Source organism: Micropterus salmoides, unplaced genomic scaffold (genome assembly GCF_014851395.1).
Source record: "Micropterus salmoides isolate LMB-PRFRI ecotype aquatic unplaced genomic scaffold, ASM1485139v1 Ms_hic_scaffold_2, whole genome shotgun sequence".
Lineage (NCBI taxonomy): Eukaryota > Metazoa > Chordata > Actinopteri > Centrarchiformes > Centrarchidae > Micropterus > Micropterus salmoides.
In genome coordinates this window covers 29,071,724-29,085,927 of record NW_024041150.1, presented here as the reverse complement: position 1 = coordinate 29,085,927, position 14,204 = coordinate 29,071,724, and the positions used below count along the sequence as shown (strand labels likewise).

The following is a 14,204-nucleotide window of genomic DNA, read 5'->3' as shown; positions in this document are numbered from 1 at the left end:
AAAATATAATAAAGATGATTTATTCCCGACGAACTTCGTATATGTGGGGAAAAAAACATAAATGAAAATACGCCTTGGTGCAGTTGTGACTGATCGTGAGGTAGACATTCATTTTATTCCGTTTCACAAAGCCCCTTAAACGAACCATGTCGACTTTGCACTAAAGTTAATGTAAAAAATCCATCTCGCTGTTCAGATATTCATTACTTAGGTATGATTTATGATTAACGGGCTGACTCCACCCATCTGTTACAGACAAGTCAGACCAGACGCACTGCAGCGCTCCTTATTTGATTTGCTATCGCTGTTGGTTTAATCAACGCTCCTGATTGTGTTATGTCTGCCTTAATTCTGTTAAGCACAACCTTAAGAGTTTCATTTGCGCTCAGACAGTCGTGACGTGTCATTAAAGTGTTTACCTCCCTCCCTTCATGTCACATAAAGCTGATGATACACAGAGTAACTTTTAGAGCAATCGTGCAGGGCAACGTTGCCATCAGTGGTAATGAGTAAAGATTACTACCGTAATCCCCTTCCCCCAAAACATAGTCAGACTTGCCACCAGCAAGACTGCCCAGCAACATTGCTCAAAAAGTTGCCCCGTGTATCATCAGCTTAAGACCCAGTCTGTAAGATCACTTATAGATCTCGTGATGTAGGCTATTGTGGAAGCAGAAGGTCAGATTACACAGGCCAGCTAAGTTAATAAATGTTTTTCAATCTTGCTAAATCACCGTCTTGTCTTTCTCTTCCTAATTTCTCTCAGACAAAAACATCAGCCTAGATGTTACGTCTCCATAATGAGATTTCTGTTTTAAAGTTAAACGATTAGCAGCATATCCTTAACAAACTTGTTGCGATTCTTTGTTGGTCTCGTAAATTTGAATTGGACTCCTTCTTTTATTCTAGGATGCACCCGCTGCTGTCTACCAAGGAAAATAATATTCTCAGAGAGGCGTAGGCTGGATGAAATTGATAGCTAACAAAGCCTCATGATAGCATGCGCGCACAGACACACACACACACTCACACACACTGAATTATCTGTCAGCGTTCATTTTGTACAAGTGAGAACTTCCTCTGTCTTCAGCAGCATGTTATTGATTGATATTGTAATTTACATGCTGTGGATCTCCATCCTTCTCAGACTTTTACGATTTATGCAAACAAACAGTACACATGCAGACATCTGAAGCTACAGTCAGTTCACTGGCAATTCATCTTTTAAGTTTTTGGGATAAATTGATAATTCATAAAGACATGCAGTCTATCAAATAATTATTATTTTGCCAATTTGCCAAGTTTTGTCTGAAGTTTTTTAACAATAAGGATCAGAGACAAGCAAGCTAATCTTGTCATTTGTAAATTATAACTGGGATATGCTCTCTATTTTTATTTGATAAAGATTAAAGTATGATTGATTAAATATGTTGCCCACTAGTTTTCTGCTTTTGTATTGGGGAGCTGCCTAGTCTGGCAGTACACCTTTTATTATGTCTTATGTCAACACTTAATTACTGCTGGGCAATAAAACAATAATGATAATTTTAGAGATATAGTTTTCCTCAACCACAATATAACAAATGTTCAATGAATGTTCAGTAAGTGTTTATTGATTTATTTAATTCATTTGAATCACAAACAAATTAGAAATTAATTTTTCTATTAAGATATTTATTTTGTTGAGGAAAAGGGACTGAACAAAGATTTTATCAGAATTGTTTTGAATGTTCAGGTTTGTTAAGGGATCCACTGTTTGGCATCAAGTGTTTGTTCTGATCATAAAGAAAAGTTTACAACCACAATTAACCATCTGGTTTCTTCAACTTTCACTCTGGAGCAAAAATCAGCCTTTAAACTTGAAAGAAATCATGATTTGACATTTATCAAATGATAGGACATATTTTATCGTAATAACGTTTTTGGCTTTATCGCCCAGCCCTACACTTAATTAATCTGTAAACTGCACGTGCACAATCTTCCCCCAAACACAGTGTAGAAGCAAACATTAAGTACAATAGTACTTTTATGTTCAAGGCACATTTCAATCTTTATACGGTTTTTGATGCAGTATTAATTGCATTGACTAGCTTTTTTCCCACATATTACAGATCAAATATTATTGGATTGTTTGCCTTTTAGACAAAATAAGTTTGTGATGGGCATTTTTGTTATTTAATAGACTAAATGATTTAATGAAAAGACAAATAGATGAAGTGATAATCTATCCACTGACAGCAGAAATTACATCCTATAGTGTCTGACATTAAGTGTGAAGAGACAGTTCTTTGTTTCATTCACAGTATTTGCATGTTTTCCCCCCGCAGCTATGAGTGCGTATATAACTTTGTCAACCTGACATCACTACATGACCGCACACCGTCAGCAGTCTTCTGATTGGCCCTTTTTCACTGTTAATTATGAGGGGTGAACGCTCTCTGTTGTGCCGGAGCTGCTGCACAGTGGATGTTTTGCTACAAAGCGATCCTTATTACACCAACCGTACGCTGCCTGTTTGGACGATGTGCGTCAACCTGTTTGGCCCCGTCTGCTGAGGAGGTGGGAGCCTGTCCGTTAGAGGGAGGGCAAAGTGCTGAGTCACATCTCAGCAACGGTCGCCTGGGCAGCACCTCCATAATGACCAGCCGGAGGAAGATAAGGCCCTTCGCTTCTCAACTTGTTGTGTAACACCAACAGACCCTGCAACATTTTGTTCCCTCGCTGCTGTTATCGAGACTCACACCCACACACACACATATGCATTAGTTTGTTAACAGTGTTTTGTATTTGCAAACCACATTGTGATTGTTGGTGAGTTGTGGAGAATTTGTAAAATATGTTTTATTTGTGCATTAGGAATTTAGTTCCATATCTTTCTCCTTTGCTTATCCCCAAACGGCTAAATTAAATCTGACACGTAGGGTAGTAGCTCCTCAATAATCATCACACTCTAGTCTCCCTGGTATAATTACTGCTTTGATTGCTCTTGTAAAGAACGAGGGGAAACTGGGGAAGACTGTCATGATTATAGCTATCAAATGTCACCAACTGAGAAAAAAAAGGAGGAAAGATGACAAGTCTAATTAAAGCAACATTATGTAGTATTTTCATGTTAAAATAACAGCTTTAAATTTATTTTGATGGTACACTTATAGGGTGAATGGAGTATCTGCCATTGCCACTCTATGTGACATTGTAATCCCTGACTGGACATTTATCACAACAAGGGCTAAACGCTTTACGGCGCCAAGTAGGCTGCAACTAACGATCTTTCAATCATTTTCTCGATTAATCAATTAGTTTTTTGTTCCAAAAAGAGTCAGAAAATGCTGAAAAATGTGTTCCAAAGCAAAAGATGACGTTCTGAAATGTCTTATTTTGACCACAGCCCAAATATATTCCGTTCACTGTCAAAGAAACCAAAAAATATTAACATTTGAGAAGCTTGAAACAGAGAATTTGGACTTTTTTTCCCTTAAAAATAGTTTCCGATTAAATTAATATTTGACAACTAATCGACAGCAGGCAAGCTATAAGAAGAAGCAAGAATTATCTAAGGTAAAATGTAAGTTCTTTGGAAGAAGCTAGTTCTGTATTCTCAGTATGGATTTCATGGCAGAGACTGCGAGGAGACTGAAGAAGATGTCGGAAGAAGCAAGGAAGAGAAAAAGAGAGAGTGACCGTCGGGCAAGAGACCAGACAAGAGTAAATATCAGACTGGACTTTTACTCGTTGGCTAAATGAGCTTAAAAGATGCAGGACAGGTGCAGAGCTGGCCTTCTTTCTGTTGGACTAGTATAAACTTAGTAGCTGGCTTGCTGTGTCTTGGCTTGAGCAAAGTCAGCCAGAGGTCTCACTGACAAAAATTTAACCAATAGCTTTAAATCTTCTTTAAATCTGAGTTGATATTAGAAAACTTACTAGATAACACATGCGAACATAGGTAAAATTACTGTAAGTACTACTGCGTCAGTTGCTGTCTAGCTTTGTTGACTAGCTTGCCACCCAAGTATAAAGCAACATTATGCTGCTGCTGGCGAAGAGCGGTGCCGTTGCCGGGCGAGCAGGCAACTTAACCAGGCTCAGTAGCCTCTATGAACATGACATTAGATAATGGAAGAGGCGAACAGACAGAAGAGGATGTTGACGGAGGAAGCTAAGAAGAGAAAAAGAGAGTGACCAAGCAAGAGGATGCCAGACGTTGACAGACCATCATTAAGAGGTTCAGTTCATTTGATATCAAAGCTGTCTGAAAAGATAAATGCCCATCTTCAACATGCATTTTATGGTCTCACACTAATTTGCAATGCTGCACGGATCAGCGACTCTGCTGTTTGTGTGTTTTCTTTAAATCTCAGAACCCCAAAAGCTCAATTTTAAGCCAAACAAAATGACTCTGCAAACAAGTGGAATGTAATTTCCAGGCCTCGCTGATTTGGTAGAGCTCAAAGGAAAGTCCTGTCTCATGGTGAACCAGAGTGACTGCTGGCTCAGGGAAAGTTTCTCGTTCCTCTTTGCCCCTCATTATAGAGTTTGTGCCCGAGAGGATTAGCGGTCCTCAGTTTCACTGTTGCCGTTTGCAGAAGGCTTTTGTTCATGCTTGTGCTGTGATGTGGTATTACTATCATAACAAAGTGTCAGAGGTTATTTGTTAGAGTTGAGTGACTTTCACTGAAACACCCCACATCTAAAGGGAAACGGTCGGCGCTGTTGCAAGCCATTTTAAAATTTAAAATAAATCTTAATGCGAGCCAGACAATTGGAGTACAGAATGGCTAAAGATCTGTTTTTGGCTGTTTAGAAACAGGTTTGCAGTGACATCATTCCCTTATCAAATCTGAAAAAACTGCACTATGTAACTTTGGAAACCTTCCGCAACAACAGGTTAATGCTTTACAACACCAGGACAACTCTTCAGCAAGCTATAAGAAGCAGCAAAAAAATATGTAATGTACAATGTAAGATAGCTCAGAATTCCCAGTATGGATATTGTAGTAGAAGCTGCGAAGAGACCGAAGAAGATGTCGGCGGAAGTGAAGAAGAGAAAAGAGGGAGTAATTGAGCAAGAGACCGGACAAGATTAAATATCGGACTGGCTTTCACTCGTTGGTGTAAGTTAAGAAATTCTGCTGTAAAGTTGGGCATTTTAACTTGGTGGTCCATGTAATGGGGATTGACTCGCTTTTGGAGCGAGACCCAAGAAGAACGGATTGTGTTGGCATTTGATGTCGGCTTCACTTTCCAGACCCGGAGGTTGCTGCTTGAAGAAAACACACACACACACACACACACACACACACACACACTCTACAGGTGAAACACCTGCTGAGACTTCACTGACTGGTGTGCGGTTGAAGGTGCAACATGTTTGACAGTTTGAGCCTAAATGTATCAGTGCATCAGCAGTTCTCTGCTTGAATTACTTTTTGTTATTAAAACATTAGATCCTGCAGAAAGCACATAGCAGTTTTATTGGCTGTTAAGTCAAGTATTATCTGATTTGCTGTATTTCAGCACTGTATTGAATCCACAATTCTCACAACTTGTTAATGTGGAGTAGGGCTGAACGATTTTGAAAAAATATCTAATTTTGACCGATATGGCAATTTTGATATGATTTGTGATGTTAGAGGGAAATAACATAATTATTGAAATTTGAATTTTATTGAAAAACAAAAAAATTATAATGTTGTGGTTTTTACAAGGATCTGTACCAAACAAAGATGTTTTAAGTCTGTAGAATATGAGGTGTCGGCCAGGACACAGCACGACAATATTTAATTTAAAATGGTATTTTGACACACATTTCGCCTTTAACAAATATTCTTATTTTCTTGCTTGGATATTTCTTTTTTGTTGCAACAGCAATTTTCACATTTTTGGAGAAATCCACTTACTAAATCAATCGTGCTGAATCCAACTTTTCCTTCAGTTCCTTTTGGGTCACTTTTCCAAGTGTGCGGCACACAGAAGGAAAGAAATATCTAGAAGAAAAAGTCAAGATCAAGTAGGAAATTGAATCCACTCAGGTTAATAAGGAGGGAGCTTAGAAATCGATTAGGCCTGGGCCTTTTTTTTTTTCTCACAGAGGTATCGAGCAATTTGGAGACACCTATCAGACCGGAAAGGATTAGTAAAGATCAGCCAGGCTACAGGACACATTAACTCTTTTTTTCTTCGGTACTTTGTGACTCATCATACCTTGAGGTCGATATTCCTATAAATATCTTCAGATTATCTTCAGGAGTCGTTGCACTGTCATTGTGCTGGGCCTGGCGGGGATCATTTTATATCACGCCTGTCACTTCTGTGGTTACAGACTCTGGTGCAGTTTCCACCTTTTCCACGGGGAGGCGAGGTTTGAGCAAAGAAGAGGTTCTGTGTGGCGTTGACACAGCTCTGCTCTGTGCTCCAGCAGGATTATAATCACAATCATCCTCTCATTGTCCATGTGTCATTTTAATCCCTCTGTCTATAAATGCACCACTGTGCAGCGTACAGAACATTATAACATCACTGCCAAATAACGTGATGTAAAATTAAATACCGTCTGAAGTAAACAAAGAATAGAAAAGCTTGGATGCTCATTCCTGGCTGTGTGCAGTATCACCAAAGCACTGTCTGATTTTAAAGGAATTCAAATATTCTTTAAATTATATAAATACAAGACCAGAGACTAATATATACAATATTTGAGAGAAATATGTCTTTTGTTTACATAGAGAAAGTCTTAGATCTTTGAGTTCAGCTCATGATGAATGGGGGCAAAAACAAAAGTGTTGCGTTCATAATTTTGTTCAGTGTGTGTGTGTATGTATATGTATATATATTTCAAATGTGTCCATCTCTAGGTTACACTACAATAACAGTTCATTTGAATTAATCTATTCCAACACTTTGTATTTTCTCTATAATTAGTTCCAGAAAACATGGTTATTAGCAATACTGTTGGAAATTATTCTGACATGTTAAGTAAGAGTCAAATCTGGCTAAGGCTCCTTTTCACACTACACACTAGATTTATTAGTGGTTTTAAATCTTCTTCTTCTCCTTTTATCTCTGATCAAGTGGTCCACATATTTGTCATCAGTCACCTCGGGGCTTATGGCTTCACTTTGGCTCATCATCGTCATCATCATCATCATCATCAAACATCTTTCTTTCCGTCTCCCCTGACAGTCCATGTTCATCTTATACAGACCAACCGTTTCCCTTGTCTCCTGTTCCTTCCACACCCCGTTCCCTTTTTGTTTCACTTAATCTTCCATCACCATACACTACAGCGGTTATGATGTTTCTGTCAGCCTGTCTCTCTTAAGGCTATCTGCACCTTGAAAATGAAGTTTTGCACACTTTCTGAATTTGTTTGTCTGTGTTGTCCTTTTTAGCAGTAATCTCCGTTTGTCTAAATGATGTTTTAAATGTCGCAGTCTTTTAGAGTGCAGAAATGTAAGTCAGTGTTGGTTATGGTATGTTGTAAATTATGCTCTGAAGATCGGTCAAATCCTCTGAGTCATATGTAGTAAAGTACTGGGTTGTTTTTTGTTTTTTTTTCTTTTCTTGTGGCCATTTGTCACTTACTTTTTTGCTGTTTTGGTTTCCCAGTGAAGGCACCATTTGCCTCATTCTCCACATATAAGGGGCAGAAATGTAATGGGTGGGTAAAATAAATGTGTGACCAGGTGATTTATCTTTCAGCTCAGGTTTGTGTTGTTGTTTGTGCTGAACTGTGAGCCGCTCTGAGAACAAGCTCCAGTAACTGGTAACTGTGTTTCTTGTGGTGTGAAATGATAAAGTAAAATTTTGCCGGACTTTAAATGTGTGTATGAGTATAATCTCTCGATCACAACATCACCGTGTGTCCGTCTGTCTTTGCCGTCTACCTGTGAGTCACCCACCCCAGCCGTCTGTGTACCTCACAGACTCACTTCACCTTGTAGACTCTATAATCTAGCATCCTCACAACACGGTGTGTATATCTCCACCACTCCCCCTCCCTCCCTCCTTATCATCCAGGGCACCGGCGCGTTGCTAAATGGAGTCGGAGCAGCTGTACCACAGAGGCTACTGCAGGAACAGCTACAACAGCATCGCCAGCGCCAGCAGCGACGAGGAGCTGCTGGATGGAGCCGGCGTCATCATGGACTTCCACACCACCGAGGACGACAACCTGCTGGATGGGGACGCTGCCTCCCCAGGTAGGGAGCATGGGATACTTCCCCCAGCTGTTAGATTGGTCCCAAGTGTGCTTCCCCCTCCATGAACCGGGCTTGACGAACCCTGACCCTCCCTCTCCAATCAGATAGGACCCTTCCTTGAAATTCTCACTGAGCTTCCCATCGCGCCCTGTTCTTTCTCTTGCTGCCTCTTCCAGTCCCAATGAGTCGAGTGTTTCTTCTGGCTCACAGTTGGCCAGACGAGGCAGATACGTTGCTGCTCTGCTTATGAGTCACCCCCCCCCCCTGCTGCTGATGTCAAGACGCATCAAGTGTGTGTCCACTCGTGTGTTGCTTTCTCTGTGCCACAGTCGCTCTGCCATCTGCCCCCTTCTCGTCTCCATCCACTCCCATCAGCTGCTCTACATGTCGTCTTGTCACACCGTGCAGACTCCTGCTGCCGCCCAGCATCCACCTAGCGTCATAATCCTGCTCCTGTCTCGACTGAAGCAGCCTCACAAAGGGTTATAAAACTATGACTTTAAATGGAAAGGAAATGTGTTTATAGCCTGCCAAAGTCACCTTTTTGTATATAAATAAGAATGTTTAAACTTATGAGCTTTCAGAGGTTTCGACCGTGTCTCATGGTCTTCATCAGCAGATAGGGCTGGAGACCTAAGTGGGGCCCTTAAAATTGTTAAGTGTCAAGTTGTCAAGATAAGAGTTTTTGAACGTGGAAGAATCTGAGTCAACTCAAGGTAACACGTCTTCATCAGCAGATGGAACTGATTCAGGGACTCGGTCAGTAACTAATGAGATTCATTGTTACGACCAAAATAAATAGAAAAATAAATTAAAGAGCAGCAAAGTGAAAATGCAGACTGAAAAATAACCAGGCCTTTTATTTTCCCATTTAAAAGCTGCATTGTTTAATTCAGTACAAAGCTGTTTTTAATCTTTCTATAGACATTTGTTTTTACCTATTTACTTACAAATCAATTTGCAGATTGAGGTCATTAATAATAAATGCATTAATTCATTTGTTAAGTCCTTTTAATGCTTCTTTGTATTGCACAGTTAAATTTCAGTTAATCAATTGCTTCTTTTTTTTTTTACTCTTTGTCTCTCTCAGGACTCCAGTTTGTTCCTTATTATTTAAAATCTTTAGCTATAATAATAATAATAACCTTTTATTTATAGAGCACAAAACACAAGTGCAAAGACAATAAAACAAAGATTAAAAACAAGATACACGATAAAGAAAACACTAAAGAAACTAAAATACAGTTAAAAGAAAAAAATAAAATAGAATAAAATAAAAATCAGCTAAAACGCATTCAATAACAAAAGTCTATTCTAAAACATACTGGGAGCCAGTGTAATGAAGATAAAACAGGGGTGATAATGTTTCTTTGTTCTGGTTAAAGGCCTGGCAGCTATAATCATTTTTGTTTGTCTTGCCCATCTTACTTGTTGTCCATAACTGTGACTGATGTTCTACCTATCTTTACTTTGCATGGTTTCATGGTTTTGTCTGTTCCTGTTTGTGTTCTCCCGTTTCCATTCACCATCTTGACCCGGTCACATTTTTAAACGTCCTTGCTTCCTGTTTCTGTGCTTTGCTCGTTGTTCCTCCTCCGTCTTGACTGTTGGCTTTCACGGATCTGTATTTCCTGTCAGTAGCAATGAAAGGATAGGCAGTAGTACTAATACAGACACGTAGCCTCTGTTGTATATTCATAAATGCTGGCTACATATAGAAGGACCTTAGGTGGAGCATGGTGTACAAGGGAGGCAGTGATTTGAGCTTATTAAAAAACAGTTAAGTAGATATTGTGCACTTCTTAAAGAGGTTGTGTTTTCTGCTGAATTATATGATCCGTTCCGACCGTTCATAGATCATTATTCCAGTGCTGTTTCTCAGTCTCTGCTGCGTCCGGTTTGAGTAAAAATGCTGATTCCTCTCGTGTCCCCCTTTCTTTAGTTTTGACTTGCAGCTGATCAAACAGAAAACGCTCACACACTGAGGGGTTGTGTCAGAGGTGTCGGCTGAGCTTCGCTCTCCAAATATGAATCTCAGAACGTTTCCACTCTGGAAAATTAGTGGTTTGATTTGTTTTTTTATGTGCTTTTAAAAGGAGAACAATCACTGAAGGTAGCAAACTAGTGTTTATGCAGGAGATAAAGACACTATGTTCTGTAAACTCTAGTTTTTGCTGAGCATATTATTACATTTTCTTCTTTCTCCATTTGAATTAGATAATTAGGATTAACTGCCTTTATGTTAGTCCGTTTTTGGGTTGCAGACAGGGTTTAGATTAAAGACATATTCCCCAGTAAAAGATAAAAATACACATTTGTTTGGAAGGTTGTGGTGAAAGTAAACTGGACTAGTTGCTTACAGGGCTTTCCCCTGCAACTACTACTACTACATCTTTCATCTCCCTTGTCTGTAGTGCAACTTTCTTCAGTATAAGTCACAGCAGTTCCTGTTTTGCACTGACGAGGCTGCAGCGAGACCTTTACTCTGTTTTAACCCTCTATATCATCCATTCAATTTACTCTTGGTTATAGGTCATGTGGTACTTATATGGTTGGCACAAAAACTGTAATATTTCTGTTCAAATGAACATCTGATGCTCAGAGTCTAAAAAGCAGCTCATTCTGGTGCCTTTTGGACAAACGTAAAGCTCACAGTTCAGTGGGAGGGTTCTTTAAAAGAAAGGCACATACAGCAATGAGCTGTTTCTAAGGTAACGCTAGTGATATAATGGAGAAAGCTTCACTTCTTCTAACACATTTAATGGCACTCCCTGGTGTCTGTAGTACCTTTCTTTCTCTACAGCACTTCTCTTTTCATACTTTTAATGACAAGTCATCTGAACATGTACACATGTGTTCTCACCACCATAAGCTCGTATTTTTCTGTAGGAATTCACTATCTTGAAACTTGACAGTTTTTCTCCATTACTGGATTCAAACAGCATTAGTTTGTATCATTCATGCCTGCTTTGTAGAAACCCCACTCACAGCAACGCAGATGGATTAAGACTAAATAATTTAATATTACAGTGTAGAGCCGCATCGATTAATCTGATAATTGATTAGTTTCAGCTGTTAAATTAAATGCCAACTATTTGGATAATCAATCAGTTTGACTCACAAAACTCAAATGAAAACTATTTGATTCCACCTTAAATGTCTTCTGGTTTCTCCTGCTTGACAGTAAACTGAATATCTTGGGTGTGGACAAAACAAAACATTTGAGGACGTCATTGTGGACTTTGGGAAACACTGACAGTTTTCACCGTTTTCTGACATTTTTTAGACAAAACAACTGATAGATTAATTAAGAAAATAATTGACAATGAAAATAATCATTAGTTGCAGCCTTATTAAAGTGTAAGTCTCAATAAAGGTTTTATTGTGGCAGGCTGCATCTGTAGATTTCTCATCTGTAGTAAGTTGTCTACTGACCTCAGTTGTATGATTTGTTGCAAAGCGTAGCAGTGATGTAATGACTGTAGAGTCTAGACTCAGCCTATTCATTATTAAAAAGGAGACCAGGCTGTTGAGTGGGACACACACAGATGACCTAACTGTATGGGCGACCATGTACAGAGCAGCAAAATGCAGACAGAAGTGGGATTTTTTTAGAACAAGATCAAAGACTATGTAGCGAGACTGTAATGCAAATATGGCCTGGAGGTAGAGCTGCAGCAAATTTAGTTACCTAAATTAAAAAAATATTGCGTTGTGTGTTTTACGCAGAACACTGACATTAGCATTATATAGCACATTTCAGCAACAAGGCAATTTACAGTGTACACAAAACATCAACAGTATCACACGAGTTATACAGTATACACCTGGCCGATCATGACGTGAAACCCCTTTTTAAAGTGTCAAATATCTAGTTACAACCAAACTTATCAGAAAAATTAAAACTTGAACAAACATCAGCGCGATAAGAACTACCTAAAATAACCAAAACCATGAATTTACTTGGCCCATGTCCCATCCGCTAACATTGACTGCAGTCAGCCACCGGGGAATGATCGAGATCTTTTGGGGGAGCTGTCAAGTAGTCCGTCTTTATATACAGACTATACTGTTAACATACATACTAACAAATATTGGATGTTAACACGCATGACATTTAGCATTTTAATATGTTAGCATGTCAAGATGTTTGGTAGATAATATTGAGCATGTTAGCTTATTAGCTTACGTACTAAAGCCCAACGGATACAGGATTTGTTAGGCTGATACTGATATTGATTTTAGACATAAACACATGACATAAACAAACAATCTTGGTACAGGTGAACAAACTACATAATGAAGGCTCTGTTTCTAAATGACCTTGAACCTAGTTTGGCATTTCTGTACTGCGATTTGTTGTCACTATCGGTCAACATACACACAGATGGAAAGTAAGTTGATAACCAAAATCATTAGGATTTCATCTGGAAAGTTGTTGCTGATTTTCATTAGGGTTTTCCATACATATGAGTTGTGTAATTTGTCTTTGCCGTATAACTTTACATACAGAGGTAGTAGAGGTCGAGTTTGTGTACGTTTGTTTACCTAAGAGGGATTGGCTTGCATTTTCTCTGCCTGGTGATTGGCTTCTTATTCTTTCACTGTGAAACTGGACCTCCTGGCAGTTCATTACAAAAGGTAAAAGCATAGTGTAACTTTAACCTGCCACCACTTATAATGTCACTGCTGCAACAAATGGAGAGCGAGCCTGAGTGAAATGTTGCAATAATCAGATAGACCACACATAACTGAAACAAAACAAATGCCAACAATCATTTCTATCTATTTGTTCTGTTTACTTCTTTTTTATGTATAATTTGGACTTTACTGTAATGTAGTACTGTAAATACCTGGGCTCCACCTACCACTAAGTCTTTATTTGTGTATGACACCTAGGCGGGCACCGGCATTCCCATGAACCAGTTTGGCTGCCAGCCCATGTGAGCTAACGTTTCAGGAAATCTCTGGATAAGTGCTCTTCCTTGAATTTGATGTGCTGCCTGTCTCTGCCCCCCCTGTGCTATTTTTATGTAGTTGTGAGTGGTGGGTTCATAGCAAAGCTTGTAAAAGCCCTCCTCTGCGCTGCGACTGCAGTGTGAGCAGGGGGCCGGCTCAGATTTTTGTTTTCCTAGCAGACTTGAAGGAGATAAACGGAGAAGTACTTCGGAAAATGCGGGACCTTGAACTGAAAAGGAATTACTAGGATTTATTTTAACTCACTGGAGTACGGAGACTTGAGAGATTTTTCTTGTTTCAAACTTGTTTTGCTGCTTCGATGTCCTGACTGGGACTTGTTGAGCAGGGAGGTAACAAGCTATGGCTGACATCACCTGTGCCATTGCCTAGTAGTAGGAGCCCTGCTGAAAGGTAAGAGGCCACAGAGGTTTAAGATGTGACAGACAGTTTTTATATCACAGTGTAGAGTCTGACTGATATGGGACCTTTAAGACCGATACCGATGGTGATATTTGAGTATTTCAAAGTTTTCAGAAACACAAAACACAAACAAATATTATCCCTAACGTTTAGTAGTTATGAGAAGATAACATAACATATTGCAGTTTAAAAATATATTTTTATTGTTATAAATAGTACAAAAGCACAGCTGATTGCTGTGAATGATGGTGGATTTGTGGGGAGGTGCAGAGTGCCATCTGGTCGACAAACTATACAACAACAACACTCATAACATGATCCGTCTCCATTTCTTTTTAATTGTCATTTATTGGCTGTTACCAATACCAATTTATCTGTAGTTAGCTCGGATCAGCTGATAATTTTGGCTCGCTGTCGGACTCTATTAGTGATAGTAAAATTACAGTGTATGAAATGTCAGGGTCCCATTTTTAGGCCTGGGAACTGCAAGGGGTGTGAAAGGACCTGACTTAAGCTGCATTGTTACATATAATAACACATTATTACACTAAGTTTACCAAACACCTTCTGCCTTGAAATACAGAGACTGTGTGGTCCCTTATTTTTTGGATTTTACCCATGAAATCC

The 14,204-nt window shown here is 39.2% G+C and overlaps 1 protein-coding gene across 5 annotated transcripts in view; it reads left to right on the top strand.

Moving 5' to 3' along the window:
* The window catches only part of clcn3 (chloride channel 3), a 48,814-nt gene that overhangs the window by 2,221 nt on the left and 32,389 nt on the right, over positions 1-14,204 (top strand). For 3 of the 5 annotated variants that reach the window (XM_038730128.1, XM_038730126.1, XM_038730129.1), the window contains exon 2: positions 8,017-8,198. The exons of 1 other annotated variant lie outside the window; for it this stretch is intronic. In XM_038730128.1, the coding sequence (XP_038586056.1) occupies positions 8,036-8,198 (163 nt within the window). In that variant the 5' untranslated portion in view covers positions 8,017-8,035. Of the gene's footprint in view, positions 1-8,016; positions 8,199-13,245; positions 13,569-14,204 lie in introns of those variants that run through there. One more of the 5 variants, XM_038730130.1, reaches the window with a different exon arrangement.